At 45.7% G+C, this 21,827-nt stretch overlaps 1 protein-coding gene across 7 annotated transcripts in view; it reads left to right on the forward strand.

Annotated features, from left to right (window-relative positions):
- Window positions 1-21,827, forward strand: part of Glt1d1 (glycosyltransferase 1 domain containing 1) — a 77,305-nt gene that overhangs the window by 4,755 nt on the left and 50,723 nt on the right. For 5 of the 7 annotated variants that reach the window (XR_377057.2, XM_006504309.4, XM_011240843.2 and 2 more), the window contains exons 2-4: window positions 7,495-7,643; window positions 13,859-13,964; window positions 20,263-20,314. Coding sequence is in view for 6 of the 7 variants with exons in the window: in XM_006504309.4 (XP_006504372.1) it covers window positions 7,495-7,643; window positions 13,859-13,964; window positions 20,263-20,314 (307 nt within the window). In the remaining variant the exon portion in view is untranslated. The remainder of the gene's footprint in view (window positions 1-7,494; window positions 7,644-13,858; window positions 13,965-20,262; window positions 20,315-21,827) is intronic. The other 2 variants (XM_030254573.1, XM_006504311.3) reach the window with 2 other exon arrangements.

Raw genomic sequence — 21,827 nt, forward strand, 5'->3', positions numbered from 1 at the left:
GATGTGAGTAGGAACCTCAGTAGCTCTGTCCAGCTAGTGCTGGGCCCAGGGATTTCAGAGCATCTTTCCTCTCATGGAGAGGAGGCTGAGCCCCCAAAACCTTTCAATAATTCAAGTTAATCTTAAAACAGCTTCCTGGGTCAATCCCCGCTTTTGTGGATAGCTAGCTTCTCCAGCTCCCTCTCAACCCCCTCCCCGCTTCCACTGACAGTCCTGGGGGACAGGGAACACAGGGTCTGACGCATGCCCTGCAGTCAGTCATCACGGGGCTGCATCCCCCCAGCTAACCCCTGCTTTTATAATGAGACCCCCAGATGTCTTCCACTGTCTGGGAATGGCTTCCTCATGACAGTGGTCGATGAGCAGCTGAGACAGAGACCATCCTCCAGAAACCCAAAGACATCTTGCTTTCCACTCTCAAATTGGCTTTCCTGGTATTTTTGAAATGTGTTGCTGCTTTTAGTTTTTATCATTTGCGTATGGGTGGGTTTTGTTGTTGTTGTTGTTTGCCGGAATGTGTCTATATGCGTGTATGTTTATGCACTGCATCAGTACCTGCTGTTCATGGGGGCTGGAAGAGGGCATCAGATACCCCTGGAGCTGGGTTAACAGATGTTTGTGAGTCACTGTGTGGGTGCTGAGAAATGAATGTGTCCTAGAAAGAGCATCCAGTGTTCTTAACCACTAAGCCATTTCTCGAGATGGTCACCACCACCATCACTGTTTGTGAAACAGTCGGCTATAGCTAGGGATGCTCTTAAACACTCTCCCTCCCCTCCCCCACACACCTCATAATGAGAATAGGTCTGGCCCCCAATAGAGAAGGACTTGAACTTCTGATCCTCCCATCTCTCTCCTGAGCCCTTGGATTAGAGGTGTGTGCCACCACGCCCCTCCATGCCCCTTGACCTTTGTTTCAAATCCTAGGGGAACTCAGTGTCTGTGGCACTCCCGAGGGTGACCAGAAAATGCTGCCAAGTACTGTGTAACCCTTGGCTCTCAGGAGAACACACACTGTCAGGGTCAAGTTGGTTTAGGGCAGAGAGTGTTGAGCCAGAATTGTCGCAGGAGAACTGGACTTTGGGCAGTGGGTGGCAGCTGTTCTTACTTCATCCACAGAGGGCTAGTGAACAACAAACATGTTTACGGTTGAAACTAGAGAGAAGGTACCTCAGGGAAAGGCAGCAATCTGAAGCCACCTGGGAAAACGTCTTTTGCAGCCAGACTCACTTTCTCCTTCCTCATCACCCCCTCTATCATTTCCCTCCTGAGTTCTGCTGCAATGACCAGATTTTAGGTGGGAAAGCTTTTTGGTGAATCAATAAGGGGAGAATTTCAAGTTTTCTGGGTTTTGCTGTAGAGCAATGGGTTTCAACCTCCCTAATGCTGTTGACTCTTGACTACAGTTCCAAATGTTATGCTGATACTCCAACCATAAAATGTTTTCGTTGCTAACTGTAAGTCTGCTCCTGTTATGAGTGGTAATGGAAATATCTGTGTTTTACAATGGTCTTGAGTAACCTCTGTGAAAGGGTTATTCAACTCTCAAAGGGGTCATGACCCACAGGTTCAGAACTGATGTTTTATAGGAACCAACTAGCTAACTAATAAATTAGGCAACTCTGATGAGCCTGGCAATGGTGGTGCACATCTTTAATCACAATACTCCCAGAGGTAGCGGCAGGTGGCTCTCCATGAGTTTGAGATTAGCCTGGTCTAGAGTTAGTTCCAAGACAGCCAAGGCCACACACACACACACACACACTGCTCCCCCCCCCCCAAAAAAAAACCCAAACCAAACGAAACTAAATTCACTGAGAGGGATCAGAGACAGAAAGCAGAATTTGTATGAAGGTTTCAGATCTCTGAGTGTGGAGGGCCAAGCCCTTCTCCAAACCCATTGATCCATTTGATTGATCCATCAGTATCATTGAGGTTTTCAGGAATCAGTCACCACGCAAAGACTATACAGAGCTGCGCACACACACACACACACACACACACACACGCCCTCAACACGTATGTCTCACACTCAAACCATACCAAGGACTCAGAGGGCATCATGGGTGCCTGGGAAGTGCAGGGAAACAGACTATTTTTCTTTCTGCCTAAGTTGAACAGAAAAAGAAAAAAATAAAAAGGGAAGGAAAAGACATGAGTGCTCCTACTAGGTACAATGGAGTGGGTAAGGTTCTTTTTTTATAGCTATGTGGGAGAGCTTAGCCAGAGGCAGAGACATTGGGGAGAGTTCAGAGTGGACCAGACTGAGCTGGGACATGTGGAGAGAGGGAGAGGAGGGGGTGGGGACCAGAAGCAGCAGCCAAGAGGCTAAAGGAACAAAAGGGGCAGGTAACCAAAATGTCTCTTATATAGGGCAGAGCCTCTGGGGGAAGGGCAGCCCAGCTGGGCTGCAGAGTGGGGGCAGGGCATGCCAGCCATACCCCATAACAGGTAGAGGCTGAGGAATGCTGGGAGAACATGGCAGCCAGGCCAGCTTTGATATGCTAAATAGACATTGTGAGGCAAGTGGATCTTGCCACCAGTCAGAGGAACTGGTAAGGTTGAGCTGGCCTAACCCCCGGGAAATCTCAAGAGTTGAGAATGGTAGGCTTGAGGTCAGCTCCCTACCAAATTACCTGATCTGGAACACGTAACCATGACGCCCTACCGAGAGGATCGTGATAATTGGTAGCATAAAACCCTGGAGTTCTCAATGCTAATGAGGTGTCTAGATAGGACTTGAGGGTTTAGCCAATGAGCTTCCCTTCCCGGGATTCTTCCCGCAAAAAGTATTTAAGCCCTGGTTCACCGAGTACAATGTATTCGTTCACATAACTCATAAGCAAATAAAACAGTTTGGACAAGCAAGGACCGTCTCATTCATTAAGGTTCGCTTTGAGTGCAGAGACCTTCGTTGTAAAGAGATGTGACTAAATCTCCAGGAGAAGGCTTTCTATCTCCCCGCCCCTCCGTACTCACTCAGGACCAAATGGGATTGCCGCACCCCCACCCCCACTCGTCCCAGACTCAGCCATCCCCTTCCTGTCTAGCTTGTAGGGAAAGTGGAGTCTGGGTACACAGGAGGCTGGGAATCACGGCGCCTGTCCAAGTCCCCAGTGTTTCTCACCTGGAAAAATACTTGCTGGGACCCTACCATGACTCGGGAACCCCAAGCGGTGAGGCAGACACACAGCCCGACAACACACCTCATCCATTTGTCCAGAGTTTGAAACTTAACATAAGCAGCAGGTGTTGGAGGTCCGCTAACATTTAGACACTTAGCAAATGAGGACTAAAGACTAGGTGGCACTTCACCCATCAGAGCACCACCACCCCTGAAGCCAGTAGCCAGGCAACCAGAGCTGTGCGTGTGTGTTAGAGCCAAGCATGACCGTTTGGAAGAAGGTTCTGCATGTAAATGCACAAAGTATTACCCAGTTATACTGTGAGAATCCTCTGATGGAGAAGTGTGCGGAGATGGCAGCCTGGGAAAGCGACTTGGCCATACGCTACAGTGTCTGAGAAGGCTGCCTGTAGAAATGTCTCTTCCTTTCCACCTGAGCCACACTCAACACACCATAAAACCTGCCCTTTGAAACGGTATGACTCATGGCACTGGAGAGGTGGCTCAGAGGCCAAGAGTACTTGTTGCTCTTGCTGAGAACCCAGGTTCAGTTCCCAGCACCCACATGGTGGCTCACCACTGCCTGTCGCTTCAGTTACAATGGGTCTGATGCCCTCTTCTGGCCACTCTGGGTACTGCATGCACATGTTGCACATGCAAGCATATAGACATAATTAAAAAACAATAAAACTTAATCTTAAAGAACGGGGTTGTTGCTGGATGGAGATGGGTGAGGTGATTTCTAATCTTAAGTCATGAACATGCAAATTGGTCAAATTGGTATCCTTTTCCTGGAAGTAATGAGAGCTAATTATTAAAGTCTGTGTGTGTGTATGTGTGTATTACCAGCTGTTTTGTATTGTTTTGTTTTGAGCAGGGTTTTAGACCACTGGCTGCCCTGGACTTGCTGTGTAGATCAGGCTGGTCTCAAATTCACAGATCCACCTTCCTCCTGCCCCTTGAGCAGTGGGATCAAAGGTATTGGACACCACACCCAGCTCAGCTCCTGTCTTTAAAAATCTTTTGCTGGGAAAGAAGAAAAAAAAAACATACTTTCTTGGGCATAATAGGTACTTTGTGAATCTGTTATTGAATTGAGTTATCCTGTGAGAGAGGGAAGGGGGACAAAGTAATTGGAAAGTGTTATAAGTCAGCCGGGCACCGGAGTTAAGATTTCAGCCCACCGAGTATTAAGATTAAAGTTATTTTTCATTTAGAATGTTTATGAGACCATTCAATGAGTGTCACAGTGCTGTTTAAAGGGCATTTAGTAGGCGAAGAGCATCTTGTAATTGTGACTCTCCTTATCCACGGCCACGGTCCCCTTTCCCTTCTGAATGGATTCAGCAGAGCTCATGGATCTCTCTCGAGTATTCATTCTCTAGTAGAATTCAGAGTTGCTGCCATCTGCCAGCAGCTTCTCATTTCCTAGAGCTTTCTGGAGATGAAATAGCAGTTACAGCTGCCCAGAACACATAGCATTCCAACTCACGAATGATGTGAGTTTCAGGCTGAGGAAAGAATTAGCTGCAGAGTTGACAGGCTCCCTTGTGAGTGCTACCCAGGCACCACCACTGTCATCACTGTTGAACGTGGGGAGGGCCGTGCTATTGACCTCCGATGACTGATCAAAGTTAACAATGAGAATGGTACAGCCAAATTATGCAACGCGAGCTAGGCGTAGTGACACAGGCTTGGTATCCCAGTTACTTGGGAGGCTGGGGCAGGAGGATTGCAGGTTCAAGGTCTGCCTGGCCTACAGAGTGAGTTCAAGGCCAGCCTGGTGACCTGGTGAGCCCCGGGGATGTAATTCGGTGATAAAATCTTGTTTAGCTTGCGTCAAGCCCTGTGCTGAACAATAAGTAAAGTCAGTAAGAACCACATCAAAAACTTCAGACCCATTTTGCTTGTTTTGATTGACTTGTATTTATTGATTGATTTTTTTTTTTTTTTTTTCGAGACAGGGTTTCTCTGTATAGCCCTGGCTGTCCTGGAACTCACTCTGTAGACCAGTCTGGCCTCAAACTCAGAAATCTGCCTGCCTCTGCCTCCCAAATGCTGGGATTAAAGGCGTGCACCACCACTGCCTGGCATGTATTAATTTATTTTAAAAGCACTTTTTATATTAAAAGTTGTAATATACTTTTGTGTGTGTGTGTGTGTGTGTGTGTGTGTGTGTGAAGTTCCCACACTGGCCAGAAGAGGGCAACAGATTCCCCTGGAACTGGAGTTACATATCGTTGTAAGCCACAGATACGTGCTGGGAATTGAACCCGGGGTCCAATGCAAGAGCAGCTAGTGTTCCAACCTCAGAGCTCTTTTTCCAGCTCTAGGTTTTGCTCAATTTGCACAGTGCCGTTAGCATGTTATTTAATATATGCCTTTACCTTATGCAAAGAGATGTTAGCATTCGTATGTTAGCACTGCCACGGGCCCCATCCTGTGTCCCAGAGTGAACATGGTACTGAGTACTCAGTGAACATGGTACTGAGTACTCCTTCAGCCTGATGCTTCTTCCTAAGCCCTTTTTGTTTCTACAGCACATTGGACACCAGATGATCCATCTAGTCCAGTCCTGCTTACAGTAACAAATTAACCTGATGCTGGGTAACGTCAGGTTAATACAGAAACGGAGGTTTATTCAGTTCCTACTTCTGGAGATTCAAGATGGGAGCACATTCTGGGGGATGGTCGTTAAAACTTTAAAGATTGGGCTGGAGAGATGGCTCAGATGGTTAAGAGCACTGACTGCTCTTCCAGAGGTCCTGAGTTCAAATCCCAGCAACCCCATAGTGGCTCACAACCATCCGTAATGAAATCTGACGCCCTCTTCTGGTGTATCTATCTGATGACAGCTATAGTGTACTCATAGAAGTAAATAAACCTTTAAAAAAAACTTTGAGATTATATTTATTAATTTACTTTGGAGCAGGAAGCATGGTGCTTGGGGGGTGGGGAGTGACTTCACATGCTGTATGCCACAGCATACAGGTTAAGGTAAAAGGACAACTTGGGACAGTTGGTTCTCTCCTTCCATCACGTGGATCCCAATAGGATCAGATTCAGATAGTTAGAACCAAGTTTGGCTTAGCATCAAAGGCCTTTATTCCATGGAGCCATCATGCCTGCCCTTTGCAATCATTAAAGAAACAAATGTCAGGGGCTGGAGAGATGACTCCGTGGGTAAGAGCGCTGGCGGCTGTTGCAGAGGATATGAGCTTGGTCCCCAATACCCACATGGCAACTCACGATCATCTAGAACTCCAGTGTTGGTAGATCTGACACCGTCTGACTTCTGTAGGTACCAGCATTATATGTGGTACACAGACACGCATGCAGGCAAAACACTCATAATCATAAAATGATGTAAGCCTAAAGGAAACATAAAAAAGTGAGTGGCAGCTACTGTAAGATGCACATCGGGCACCATCTAGAGCGAAGGGACAGTGGACAAAGGCAGGAGTGGAGTCAGAGAGATGCAGATGGAGCCCCGAGGTAGGCCAATGCCACTGAATGTGGTGAGAAGCTTTTGTGTCTCAAAGCTGGGATTGCCCTGACCTTGATCCCAGCCACAGTCCTGGGTCCTGCAGGCTGGGGAATGGATGACTACTGTGGTCATCTTCAAACTTCCATCTGTGTTTCAGTACAGATTGCCTCTCCCCCCAACCCCCCAAAAATAAAAGCAGCTCAGAAAAGAGTTACTATGTGGGACTTACTCAAAGCTTTGTCTCAGGTAGGGTTTTACTGCTGTGAAGGACACCGTGACCAAGGCAACGTTTATATAGGCACACATTTAATTGGGGCTGGCTTAGGTTCAGAGGTTCAGTTCATTATCATCAAGGCATGACAGTAGGCAGATAAGGTGTAGGAAAAGCTGAGGTTTCTACATCTTCATCGGAAGGTCACTAGGAGAAGACTGGCTCTTTTTTTATTTTTATTTTTTAAAATTTATTTATCTATTATACATAGGTACACTGTGGCTGACTTCAGGCACATCAGAAGAGGATGTCAGATCTCATTATGGATGGTTGTGAGCCACCATGTGGTTGGCTGGGATTTGAACTCAGGACCTTTGGAAGAGCAGTCAGTGCTCTTACCAGCTAAGCCATCTCACCAGCCCCAGAAGACTGGCTTTTATGTTAGGAGGTTCTCATTGCCCACTCCCATAGTGACACACTTCCTCCAACAAGGGCACACCTCCTAATAGTGCTATTCCCTGGGCCAAGCGTATTCAAATCACCACATGCCTTAACCAAGGTGACAACTCCAACCAACTTTTCCCTCTCTCTGTTTTGTTTTGTTTTGTTTTGTTTTGTTTGGTTTTGTTTGTTTTGTTTTGTTTTGTTTTGTTTTGTTTTGTTTTAATAAAGGGACCACCTAGAAGCTGCAGGCCACATGTGTGTTCTGAGAGATGCCTTTGATTTTGAAAGCCCATCTGAAATTGCCAACCTGATCATGGATGAAAATCTGGAAGCAGCACTAGCTCTTCACCTCTACCGAGGAGGCAGACTTCTGCAAGGTACCCCTCTCATGCTTCCAAAGTCACACGGGGGGGTGGGGGGGGGGAGTTGGGGGAGTGCTGAAAAAAATGCCAGGTGTTACCCAAGGACAGACTGAAGGATTATACAAGGTCTCTGTCTTTTTCTATTAAACAATTATCTAAATGTGGTAACCTTGCCAGTTCAGAACAGATAGATATTGTTGATGTCTGTACTGTATAAATATTTATTTAAGTGTTGTCCTGAAGCCAGGCCTGGTGTGGTACATGCCTGTATTCACAGCACAGGGTCTTACAAAGCTGTGGAAGCCCTAGGTCAAAGCATTCATGTCTCTCCTGTGGTCCACTTATTCTTCTGTGGCCAAGAAGCCTCTTTCCTCCCTACTGGGGTTTCTCCATGGGTGGTGTTTCAGTTTAGTTTCCTGTGCTGTGATAAAATGCTCTGACAAATGCAACCTTCAGAGAGAAAGGGTTGTTTTCAGTTCCAGGGTACAGTCTATCCTTGAAAGGAGCTTGAAGAAGCTAGTCACACCTCTGACCTCAAGAGAAATGAAGGTACACAGAGTATGTTTCTTACAAATGGCCCTTTCTACATTCACACTGTTCAGGACCCCGTGACTAGGGAATGGTAACACCCACAGTGGGCCAGGTCTTCCCACATCAATTAAATTAAGACAGTCTCCACACAGACGTGCCCACAGGTCACCCTGACCTAGACAAGCCCTCACGAAGACTCTCTTTCTGAGGCAATTCTAGGCTGTGTCTCCAGATGACAATGACAATGAAGTCACGGGTAGTTTGAGTAGCTGTCGACACAGTGGCCAGCTTCTCTGATAAAGAACATTCTAGAGTCACACACTCAGCCTCTAAAGTCACCTACCATGCCAGACATAGGCATGTACTTGTAGTTCCCAGCACCCAGGAAGTAAAGGCAAGAGGATTCCAAGTTTTGAGTCCAACTTAGGCAAGTATAAAGTAAGTTTACGATAACTCAATGACATCTGTTCATATGTGTGTGTGTGTGTGTGTGTGTGTGTGTGTGTGTGTGTGTGTGTGTCTGTTTTCAAGACAAGGTTTCTCTGTGTAGCTCTGGCTATCCTAGAACTTACTCTGTAGACCAGGCTGGCTCAAATTCAGAAATCCACCTGCCTCTGCCTCCCGAGTGTTGGAATTGAAGGCCTGTGCCACCACCACTCAGCAGTGACACCTTATCTCCAAAAATAAAAAAATGAAAGTCTTCCACTGAATCCATAGTGTCTTTTCACCATCCAGGTGAAAAGCTACTAAGCTCTAGCTGAGCATCAACATAAGGAGGTGACTGTTCTGGAGTTTGATCTTGATGTGTACACACAATGTATACATATATACATATACATGTACATGTACATATAAATATAAATATATATATATATATATATACATATATATATATATACATATATGTGTGTGTGTGTGTGTGTGTGTGTGTATGTGTGTGCTTTGTATTCCCAGAGGCCAGAAAAGAGTATCATGTTGTGAGGCAGTGAGGCAACCCCCTTTTCTTCTTCAAATTATTATCATTATTATTTATTATTATTTTGTTTTTTTCGAGACAGGGTTTCTCTGTGTAGCTCTGGCTGTCCTGGAACTCACTTTGTAGACCAGGCTGGCCTCGAACTCAGAAATCCACCTGCCTCTGCCCCCCCCTCCCCCCCCCCGAGTGCTGGGATTAAAGGCGTGTGCCACCACCGCCTGGCGTGTATTAATTATATTAAAAGTTTTAATATACTTGTGTGTGTGCGTGCGCGTGCACTCCCGTGCAAGTGTGCATTCCATGCACATGTTTGGAGGTCAGAGGACAATTTGGGAGGGTTGGTTCTCTCTGCATACCTATCTACCCACTTACCATGTCAGTCCTGGGAAATCAAACTCAGGTAGGCTCGGGAGCACATGCCTTTACCTGCTAAGCCATCTCACCAGCCCTTTATAAAAAGCAAAGGTTTGCCAGGGAGCGATCAGGCAAAGAAATGCAGATTACAAGGAAGCACACAGAGGCACCATCCATACACATGCGCCCTGGCTACAGTGCCAACGCGTCAGTAACTGGTTCAAGGCTGGCGCAATGGCTCAGCAGCAGTCAGGAGCAGTGGCTACTCTTCCTGAAGACCTAAGTTCGATTCCCTGCACTCACGTGGCGGCTCAGGACCATCTGTTATCTATACCTGTAGCCCTATGGGATCAGGTGCCCTCTTCTAATGTACAGACATAATTCAGGCCAAAACATTTATATACATAAATTACATAAATAAATAAGTCTTAAGGGAAAAAAACTGGTTCAGTTCCTGCTTTTCGTTATGGTTCATACTGTCCGAACCCTGAACTAACCCAGGGATCATTCCTCCCTCCTGGGGATATATGTAAAAGAGTTTCCCCTTCTGTGTTCATCAATGAGTTTTCCAAGTGTTGAATGGCAGGATATTATAGTTGTCCTTCCTAGATGGTGTCTAGCCAGGGCACTGTGCAAGGTGCACTCTGAGAACCCTCTCATAGGCTTTAACTAGCCTATAAAACATACGGCTTGCAAGTTAATTCGCAGCAGCCTACGGTGCTTTAATGAAGTTAAAGAATATGCCCCAGCTGGGGCCCAGTAAGGAAGCAGATGGAGTCATGTGGCTAAGAACATTAACCAGTCTGTGAGGATATCCCGTGAGTGGGTAGGGATCCAATTCAAATGCCCCACCCCATATAATTATTCTGTAGTTTGTGTGTCTTTAAAATCGAGATCGTGTACAGCTTACAGTTTGGTGGTCTTTAACTTCTAAATTAAATTGATCTGTTTAGTAGGGTGGGTGTGCCACAGCATGCACGCATGCATGTGGGGGTCAGAGGATAACTTTATAGTGTTCTCTCCTTCTACCACGTTAGTCCCAAGAATCTAACTCAGTTCTTTAGGCTTGGTGGCAAGCTCCTTTACCCGACGAGCCCTCTCACTGGCCCACAGTTATCTGTCATTTCTGTTGTATGTTTTGAATTTTGGTTGATTTTTTTTTTTTTTTTTTTTTTTTTTGCTTTTGTTTTGGTTTTTTGAGATAAGGTTTCTCTCTGTAACCCTGGCTGTCCTGGAACTCCCTCTGTAGACCAGGCTGGCGTCAAACTCAGAGATCTACCCGCCTCTGCCTCCGAAGTACTAGAATCAAAGGTGTGCGCCACCTCTGCCAGGCTTGGTTTGAGTTTTTGAGACAGGGTCTCATGTAGCTCTGGCTGGCCTTGAACTTGGGTTGTGGATAAGGTTGGCCTTGATCTCCTGCTCCTATTTCTTCTCAAATGCTGGGGTTACTGGAAGCACCACCACATTCAGGCTTTTGAGGCAGGGCCTGTCAGTTTACTGTACTGGCTGGCCTTGAGCTCCTGGCAATCTTTCTGCCTTGGCTCGCATATATGTGCCAGTGTACCCAGCTTCAGCTATTTTACCTGAAATTAAGTAAAAACATCCTCTATCTTTGCCAGGTCTCCCATAGCAATCAGGTAGGAGTGATGTCTTTTTTTTTTTTTTTTCTCTTTTTTAATTAAACAGTTTCATCTGTAAAGATATTTTGCCTTCGCGCACACAGCCTTTACCTGGAACATGTGTTCCAGGTGCCCACAGAATCTATAAGAAAAGTATCAGATCTCCCGGAAATGCAGTTTCACACCGCTGTGAGCTGTCATGTGGGAGCTGGGAATTGAACCTAGGTCCTCTGCAAGAGCAGTCAGTGCTGTTTACAGCAGAACCATGTCCAGCCCCATTAATATTTTTATGTGTGTCTTGCCTGCAGTTGCCAGAAGAGGGCATCGGAGAGCCTGAAACTGGAGCTACAGACAGTTGAGTCCGTCCAGGTGCTAGGAATGGGGGGGTCTGAATGACTACATCTTATTTCCACGTTTTGTTTTGTTTTTTTCCCCTCAGACTTGGCGTGTGATAAATTGTTTTTGTTTTTGAGACCAAATCTCACTACAGAGCCTTGGCTAACCTAGAACTCATTTGCTATGTAGATCAGGCTGGCCTGGGACATGGAGAATGCTGGGATTAAAGACTTGTGCCACCATACCCGTGTGCAGAACTGAATTCAAAGATACTTTAAGGCTGAACACCATGGGGCAGTCTGGAGGCAGAGGCAGGCGGATCTCTGAGTCTACAGAACAAGACTGGCTTTAGAAGCTGGTGATCCATCGGGGATCCATCCCATAATCAGCCACCAAACCCAGACAATATTGCATATGCCAGCAAGATTTTGATGAAGGGACCCTGGTATAGCTGTCTCGTATGAGGCTATGTCAGTGCCTGGCAAATACAGAAGTAGATGCTCACAGTCATCTATTGGATGGAACACAGGGCCCCCAATGGAGAAGTTAGAGAAAGCACCCAAGGAGCTGAAGGGGTCTGCAACCCTATAGGTGGAACAACAAAATGAACTAACCAGTACCCCCAGAGCTCGTGTCTCTAGCTGCATATGTAACAGAAGATGGCCTAGTCGGCCATCACTGGGAAGAGAGGCCCCTTGGTATTGCAAACTTTATATGCCCCAGTACAGGGGAACACCAGGGCCAAGAAGCGGGAGTGGGTGGGTAGGGGAGCAGGGAAGGGGGAGGGTATAGGGAACTTTCGGGATAGCATTTGAAATGTATATAAAGAAAATAGCTAATAAAATAAATAAATAAATAAATATGAAAAGGGGAAAAGGTAAAATAAAAATGTTTATTTTGTTCAAAGGAAAAAAAAAAGGAAAGAAAAGCTGGTGATCATGAGGGAGGGCCCATGCCTGGTGACCTCCAGGTGCCAATGTCTAACAGCCTGGGCTACACAGTGCTGCCCCCTGCAGGTTAGAGGGTGATAAGCAGGACCCTCTCCTTTCCCCAGCCTTCTCTGTTTCATTTGATGAGCTCTTTGATCACACCCCAGGATTGGTGAGCTTGTCTCTGATAGATGGTGGTGATCATGTGTGTGTGTGTGTGTGTGTGTGTGTGTGTGTGTGTGTGTGTGTGTATGTGTGTGTGCTTAAAATTGAAAGCAAGTTAATTTGAAAAATGAAAAATAGTCTAAACTATTGCAGGCGGAACTTGACGTGATTAATCTTAGTGTGAGTTTTTCTTTGTACATATTTTATTTGTGTGTATGGAGTGGTGGTGGTGGTGGTGGTGATGGTGGTGGTGGTGGTGGTGATGATGGGGAGAGATCTTTGTGGAAGTCAGAAGACAACTCGCAAGGAAATGATTCTCTCCTTCCACTGTGAGGGTCCCAGAGATGGGACTTAGGTCATCAGGCTTGGTGGCAATTTCCTTTATTCGCTAAGCCATCTCAACGGCCCTCCTTACTGGTTTTTAATAGTGATACCTGCTCTCCCCCCAGGACGAAACTGAATGCTTCCCACCTAGGGCCTGGGGCTGTAACTCTGCTAGCCAAGCCTTGCCTTCAATTTCCAGAGAGATAGAAACTGGGTGTGGCAGTGCTTGGGGGAAATCTCAGCCCCTTGGGCTATCCTACCGGAAAGCCTGAGAATTACGAGTTCAAGGTCACCCTCCGGGTAATAACAAGCTCAAGGCCCCTCTGCCTCAAAAACAAGATTGGGCCAATGAAATGACCCACTGGGTGACGGCAATTTCTCCACAAGCCTGGCCATCCAAATTCCCTGGACACACAGAGGTGGAGAGAGACAACTGACGTCACAAAGTTGTCCTATGACCGCCACACCAGCACTGTGGCAAATGCATCCCTCCCTCTTATCTCACACACACACACACACACACACACACACACACTCCTACTCTCTCACACACACATGTCTCTCACACTTATACTTCTCTCTTCTTCCCTCCCTTTCTGTCTCCCTACCTCTCTCCCTCTTCTCCCCCCCCCCCCACATATAGGCACATGCACAAACACGCATACTCACACACGTCTCTCACACGCACATACATCTATCACACACACACACACACACACACACACACCTCTCTTCCTCCCTCCCTCTCTGTCTCTCTCCTTCTCCTTCCCTCCTTCCCCTGCCCCCCACATCTAGCAGTGGTAGTGCACACCTGTAATTGCAGCCCAACTATGCTGAGGCAGGAGAATTGAGAGTCTGAGGACAGCCTGGGCTACAGAGCTCTTTGCAAACAGACAAGCCCCGCAGCCCAGTGTATGGGAACCCGGGCTTTTGTATCACGGCTGAGGCCAGGGTGCGCCTCCTGATGCCCAGTCTGCCCCACTTGTCATTCTGCAGGTCACAGCATTCCTTTCGGGGTCATCTTTGGTGGAACTGACTTAAATGAAGATGCCAATCACAAAGAAAAAAAGGAAGTCATGGGGAAAGTTCTGGAGGAAGCCAGGTAAGGCCATGGCTCTCCCAGTGGGAAGATTTTCATCTTGCCAGGGAAACCAATTCACATCATCACTAATAAGGCCCTTGCCAGGCACGGTGGTGCATGCCTTTAATTCCAAAACTTGGGAGACAGGTAGGTGGATATCTGAGACTTAAGGCCAGCCTGATCTACATACCAAGTTCCTGGAGAGCCAGTGCTATAGAGAGAGAGAGAGACCCTGTCTCAAAACAACAGCAGCAATAACAACCACCACCACCACCCTACAAAACAAAACTGGCCCTCAATGTAGTTTTGTTTTGTTACAAATTCTCATCAGAACCAAACAGGGTTATAATGTACCTGGCCTACCTTTGTTAACACAGGAGCATTCTGGAAGGCTTTGTGTGGTAGGAAGAGAGCCCTAGCACGTGCTTTCGGGGTGTGTGTGTGTGTGTGTGTGTGTGTGTGTTTGCTGGAATAGGGTCTTTTGAAGCCTACGCTAGCCTTGACCATCATGGATAGCTGAGGATGACCCTGAAGTCTGCTGCTGCCTCCACCTTCTGAGCACTGGGACTGTAGAAATGTACCACAGTGCAGGGTAGAGTAGCTAATTTTTTTTTGTTTTTTTGTTTTTTGAGATAGGGCTTCTCTGTGTAGCCCTGGCTGTCCTGAAACTCACTCTGTAGACCAGCCTGGCCTCGAACTCAGAAATCCGCCTGCCTCTGCCTCTCAAGTGCTGGGATTAAAGGCATGCACCACCACTGCCCGACTAGAGTAGCTAATTTAAGAGCAATGCAGGCCCAAGGGCCATCATTGTAACTATTCTTCTGTATGGCTATTCACTATTCAGGATGGCTCCTGTCTGTGTTCCTTTGTGAGTTCCATAAACCATTTGAGAGACAGTCACCAGAGAGGCTTCGGTACCCTGGCTTAGTCCTCTGTTTATACATTACTCCCAGCCATCCAGGACTAGAGAGCCTCCAAGAGCATCGCTCTGTTGGCTGTGTTTGGTGCTTCTCTATGATGATACATCCATTAGTTCTGTGAGCATAGTGTGGGAAGCCCTGTTCCAGACACTAGCTGTAGCCAGCCCTTTTTGAACTGCATGGGCACTTTGTGTGTGTGGTACACGTGTGCACGCGTGCACACACACACACAGGAAAAACACTCATACCAAAAAATCAAAATGAATATATCTTTAAAAAACAAAAACAAATACCATGACAATGAAAAGATCACTTACTGTTTCTGCAGAGGACCAGAGTTCCCTTCCCTGTAGCCACATCAAAAGTAGCTCCTGGTATAAGTGAACTACAACTCCAGCGCTAGAGGGAATGCGCCCTCTTCTGGCCTCCATAAGCACTGCACTCACATCTCGCAAACACACATACACACACACACACACACACACACACATCATCTTTTTAAAAGGTGGCCTATTAGTACAAATGCCTTACTACTGTTTGCACATCCTGAAGACATATTGCCCTTTCATTTACATGGTCCGTGCTACACTGTCCTATGGAAGAAAAGTAATTCCGTTTACTGAAAACATTATCGGACAAATCCATCTTACAGTATTATCATTAGGGCTGTTTATTGCATCGTTCTTAAAGCAAATATTGATTTTTTTTTATTTGGGGGAGGGTTATTGATTGAGACCAGTAGGCAAGAGAGACGCATGAATCATGAATTCCTTGTCTGACGTTGTGCGGCTCATGTTTCCATAAATGAGGTTATTGAGTTTGTCTGGTTTTATAATGTGCATTTCATTTTTTTTAAACTTTATTTATTATATGTAAGTACACTGTAGCTGTCTTCAGACACACCAGAAGAGGGCATCAGATCTCATTACAGATGGTTGTGAGCCATCATGTGGTTGCTGGGATTTGAACTCAGGACCTTCAGAAGAGCAGTCAACGCTCTTACCACTGAGCCATTTCTCCAGCCCATTTTTAATCAAACACCTTTAAATTGGTGTTATTTTTTTCCTATAGGGGGCTGTGTGAATTTTTTTTTCAGGATTTTCAAACTTTTATCCTGTACAGTTATAGAATTACATCTTAATTTTGGATTAGATTTTCAGCTTCTAAGACTTATGATCTAATAAGTCCTTAGTAATTATAAGAATCAAAATTAAATAATATGTATCTGAAAATTGGGATCATTTTGTTTCCAGGTCCATTTTTAAAAGATAATATCCCTTGTTATTCTTTATTTTAAAAGCACCATCTCTTTATTTTTATTTCCCATGTATGGGCGTTCTCCTGCGTGTGTGTCTGTGTACCATGTGTGTGCAATGTTCTTGGAGGCAAGAAGAGGGCATCATATCAAATGGAGCTGGAGTTACAGATGGTTTTGAGCCATGTGGGTGCTGGGAATTGAACCCAGGTCCTCTGGAAGAGCAGTCAGTGCTCTGAACCACTAAACTATCTCTCCAGCTTAGCCACCATCTTTGTCTTGGAGGGCGCAGTCCTTTCCCATGTATTTAACCCCTTCGCTGACTTTGTGCTGTGTTGAGTGCTTGGGTGTGTTGGAGTCTGATCCCAGCCTCTCCTTCACTTTTTCCCTTCTCTTCATGTCTAACACAGTCTTAATCTTTGCGCTTTGGGGAGGTGTCCGTGTGTATTGCAAGTCTCAGCCGTGCATTCTCTACCTTGAATGGTTGTTACTCAGTGCCATTCATATCCGATTTGTTTTAGTTAAGGTTGTTATTGCTGTGATGGTAAATACCATGACCAAAAGCAAGTCAGGGGAGGAAAGGGTTTGTGTGGCTTATGCCTTCCACATCACAGTTCATCATCAAAAGAAGTCAGGTTGGAACTCACAGAGGGTAAGAGCTGATGCAGAGGCCATGGAGGGATGCTGCTTACTGGCTTGCTCCCCTTGACTTGCTTTCTTACAGAACACAGGACCACCAGCTGAGGAATGACCCATCCTTAATGAGCTAGACCCTCCCCCATCAGTCACTAACTAAGAAAATGCCCTACATGCCCGTCTACATCGGATCTCATGGAGGCATTTTTTCAACGGAGACTCCTCCTCTATGATGACTTCTAGCTTGTGTCAAGTTGACACAAAGTGGGTCATGACAGTATCTGTCAGTCACCTTTCTCACTGCTGTGACAAAATGCTCGACAAAAGCAACTTAAGGAAGGAAGGAAGGAAGGAAGGAAGGAAGGGAGGGAGGGAGGGAGGGAGGGAGGGAGGAAGGAAGGAAGGAAGGAAGGAAGGAAGGAAGGAAGGAAGGAAGGAAGGAAGGAAGGATGGAAGAAAGGAAGGATGAATCCAGGGGTGCTTACCTTTCATCCCAGCACCTTGCGAGCATCTCTTAAGCTCAATGCCAGCCTGGTCTACATAGTGAGTTTTAGGCAGCCAGGGCTACACAGAGAAACCCAGTCTTAAAACAACAGCCACAATAACAACAACAGCAGCAGCAGCAACAACAACAATGGACTATATTGTGGCTTGAACTTTGAAGGTACAGTCCATCACAGTCCATCACGGGGAGGCAGCTGGTTATGTAGCATCCCCAAGTCAGGGAGCAGAGAGACAGATGCTAGTGCTCAGCTCATTCCCCCATTACTCAGCCCACAGTTCCAGTCCTTAGCATGGTGCTACTCATAGGGTGGGCTTTCCCAACTCCGTTCTACTGATCTAGAAACTCCCCCTGCGTCCCCCCAGATTTGTCTTAGAGATGTCCAGAGATTTGCTTCTTAGATGATTCTGGCTCCTGTCAAGATGGTGACTGAAATCAGCCATGATATTTACAGAGATTGAAGTGGAGATCCAATTCTGTGATTGTCACAGAATTACACGTGTGTAATTGTATGTATGTATGTATGTATGTATGTATGTATGTATGTATGTATGGCTAATCTGAAAAGCTACAGATCTGTCAGGTGCCATGATCACAGAACTGTGGACTTTGCTTATACCATTTCCCAACTGGCTTGATTTTTAAAAAAGAACAACTTTATATGGTTCCTGTGCCAGAGATGTTGTATACCTACCGTTCTATTAAAATGTACCCGATACGCTCCTTTTGTGGCAAAGGCAATCTTCTTTTTTTTTATATAAGATTTATTTATTTATTATATGTAAGTACATTGTAGCTGTCCTTAGATACTCCATAAGAGGGCATCAGATTTCGTTAAGGATGGTTGTGAGCCACCATGTGGTTGCTGGGATTTGAACTCGGGACCTTTGGAAGAGCAGTCGGCACTCTTAACCACTGAGCCATCTCGCCAGCCCCCAAAGGCAATCTTCTTAAAATACCTTTATTAATTCAGTAGGCATGTGTGAGCATGCTACCACAGCTCTCGAGGAGAGAGCTGGTTCTGTCCTTCCACCATGTGAATTCTAGGAGATCAAGCTTAGGTGGTGGTGCTCGGCAGAAAGTCTCTTCCTGCTGAGCCGTCTCTGCTTGACCGACAAACATGATCTTAGATAGAGGCTTGCCATTTTCTTAGCACCGGAGCCCCTTAGGACTTGCTGACTCTGCTATTTCTCTTTTAATTTATGTCATGTATATGCCTGAGTGTCTGTCTGTGTACCACATGCTTTAAAAAAAAAAAAAGATTTATTTATTTATTTATTTTTATGACTATGCTGTTGCTGTCTTCAGACACACCAAAAGAGTGCATCAGATCCCATGACAGATGGTTGTGAGCCACCATGTGGTTGCTGGGAATTGAACTCAGGACCTTTGGAAGAACAGTCAGTGCTCTTAACCGCTGAGCCATCTCGCCAGCCCCCAAAGGCAATCTTCTTAAAATACCTTTATTAATTCAGTAGGCATGTGTGAGCATGCTACCACAGCTCTCGAGGAGAGAGCTGGTTCTGTCCTTCCACCATGTGAATTCTAGGAGATCAAGCTTAGGTGGTGGTGCTCGGCAGAAAGTCTCTTCCTGCTGAGCCGTCTCTGCTTGACCGACAAACATGATCTTAGATAGAGGCTTGCCATTTTCTTAGCACCGGAGCCCCTTAGGACTTGCTGACTCTGCTATTTCTCTTTTAATTTATGTCATGTATATGCCTGAGTGTCTGTCTGTGTACCACATGCTTTAAAAAAAAAAAGATTTATTTATTTATTTATTTTTATGACTATGCTGTTGCTGTCTTCAGACACACCAAAAGAGTGCATCAGATCCCATGACAGATGGTTGTGAGCCACCATGTGGTTGCTGGGAATTGAACTCAGGACCTTTGGAAGAACAGTCAGTGCTCTTAACCGCTGAGCCATCTCTCCAGCCCCATACCACATGGTTTTAATAGGTATATATTTTCATTATCCAGGGCAGATCCTGTAACACACACACAGATTTTTCACGTCAAGCTCCTGTATCCTATACCTCTTGCCCTGGAGTGTTCTTTGCATTAGGGATTAACTATGGCACCTACTGAATTTTGTTTTCTGGCTTTTTATTTCCTAAAAATGTAAGTGCAGCTGGGTGGTGGCGGCGTACGCCTTCAATTCCAGCACTTGGGAGGCAGAAGCAGGTAGATCTCTGAGTTCAAGGGCCTGGTCTACAAAGTGAAGTCCAGGACAGCCAAGGATACACAGAGAACCTGTCTCAACAAACAAAAACCAAACAATTAAACAAAACCCCCAAAGAAGAAACAAGCAAAAACAAAAACAAAAACAAAAAACAAAAACCAAAAACCAGTAAATGTATGTTAGTGTGCATGCCACATGCGTACAAGGGTCAAAGATGATATCAGATCCCCCAGAGTTAGAGTGACAGGTACTTGTGAGCCACCCCACGTGGGTGCTGGGAACTGAATCCCAGTCCTCTGGAAGAAAGGTAAATGTTCTTTAACTATTGAGCCATCTCCCCAGCCTGGCCTTTGAGTTTTAATTTCTGCTTCCCCTGCATGATTCAATTTTTTTTAAAGATTTATTTATTTATTATATGTAAGTACACTGTAGCTGTCTTCAGACACTCCACAAGAGGGCGTCAGATCTCATTACAGATGGTTGTGAGCCACCATGTGGTTGCTGGGAGTTGAACTCAGGACCTTCGGAGGAGCAGTCAGTGCTCTGAACAGCTGAGTCATCTCACCAGCCTCCACTGCATGATTCAAAAGGAACAAGAGAAATAAAGAGAGTTTGAGCATTGTTGAGTTTATTTCCCATGTACAACTTTTTCTGGTGTGGGTGAAGATGGGGGTCTAATGGGCAGTGACCGGGAGTCATGACAACACAATGGATGGAACTTAGAGCTGGGTCCTCTCCACCTCTCATGGGCTGTGGGAAGAGCTGGGTCTCAGTTGGTTAATTGCATTCCAGCCCAATTGACTGTTATCTCTATCCATGGACCAGGTTTGCTGTGGCTTTCACCGAGGCAATGAAGGACACAGCTCAGGTGCAGTGGGTATGTATTCCTCCATTGTCCTTTCTTCAGTGGGGCTTGGGGACAGGAAAGAAGTCAGTTAGACCTGCTGGTATGGCATAGTGGTGTATTGCATTTCCCCAGCGTAGATACCTGAAAAAGTTCAGTGCAAAAACAAACTTTTTTTTTTTAAATCTTGTGGGTGAAGTCCAGCCGCCCTGCCCGGCCCCCCCACCCCCTTCTTTTCAAGATAGGTTCTCTGTGTAGTTCTCGATGTCCTGGAGTTTGAACACAGAGATCTGCCTGTCTCTGTCACTCAAATGTTGGGATTAAAGGCATTTGTTACCACAACCTGGCTGCCACTCCCTTTTAATTTTTTTTTTTTTTTTTTTTTTTTTTTGTGGAAAGTGGCAGACATGTTGCCTGTTCCGCTATTTATCAGGCTTTTGGCTTTTATTTAACCCCAGTGGAGGCTGGGACGATGCATCTCTCAGTGGGTTATTGATGTTGTCCTCTAAGCTTGAAGACCTGAGTTCGATTCCTAGATCCGACATAGGGCAAGGAGAGAACCGACTACCTCCAGTTGTCTTCCACCTCCACACATGGCCCACAGCATGTGCACACACCCCAAACAAATACATATACATGGCCCACAGTATATGCACACACACCAAACAAATACATACACATGGCCCACAGTATATGCACACACACCCCAAACAAACATATACATATGACAATAATACAAAACAAAACCAATGACTAGTGCTTCAAATAACTTATTGGCCATCAGCAATGAAATCCAATTCTGAATCGTAAAGCTTCAGTGGCCGGGGGCAATCTTCTGAGAGTGAGGTAGGCAGCGCCATGGCACTCAGGTCCTCACACTACCCTGGGTCAGCCAGATCTGCGCGCAGACAGTCCTCTTCCTGGAATAGTCACCAGGCATTTGAAACAAACAAACAAACAAACAAACAAACAAACAAACAAACAAACGTTGAGGGACTGGAGAGACAGCTCATCTGTAAAAGCACTGACTCCACTTCCAAAAATTGCAGGTTTGGTTCCCAGCACCCTCGTGGCAGCTCACAACCATCTTTAACTCCACTTCCAGGGGATTTCATGCCCTCTTATGACATCTGCAGGCTGCAAGTGTGCACGTGGTACACATATGTACAGGCAAAACATAAACACACACAAAATAAAGAAATCTAAAACAACTTTTTTTTTTTTTAATTAAAAACTGAGGGCTGCAAAGATGTCTTGGCTATTAAGAGCAGAGGACCTGAGTTCAGGTCCCAGCACCAGCATCAAGTAGCTCACAACTGCCTGCAAGTCCAGATATAGGACATCTGGCGCCCTCTTCTGGCCTCCATGGGTATCTGCACTCATGTGCACTTACACAGCCACCCACACACATGTACATATAATTAAAAACATTTCATTTTTTAACATAGTAAACATTAAGGAAGAAACACACTACTCGTGAAGTAGCTAAGATGGCTTGGCCCCTCCCAGATGAGAATACAGGAGATACTGACAAAAACCTAATAAA

This window comes from Mus musculus, chromosome 5 (assembly GCF_000001635.26).
Source record: "Mus musculus strain C57BL/6J chromosome 5, GRCm38.p6 C57BL/6J".
NCBI lineage: Eukaryota > Metazoa > Chordata > Mammalia > Rodentia > Muridae > Mus > Mus musculus.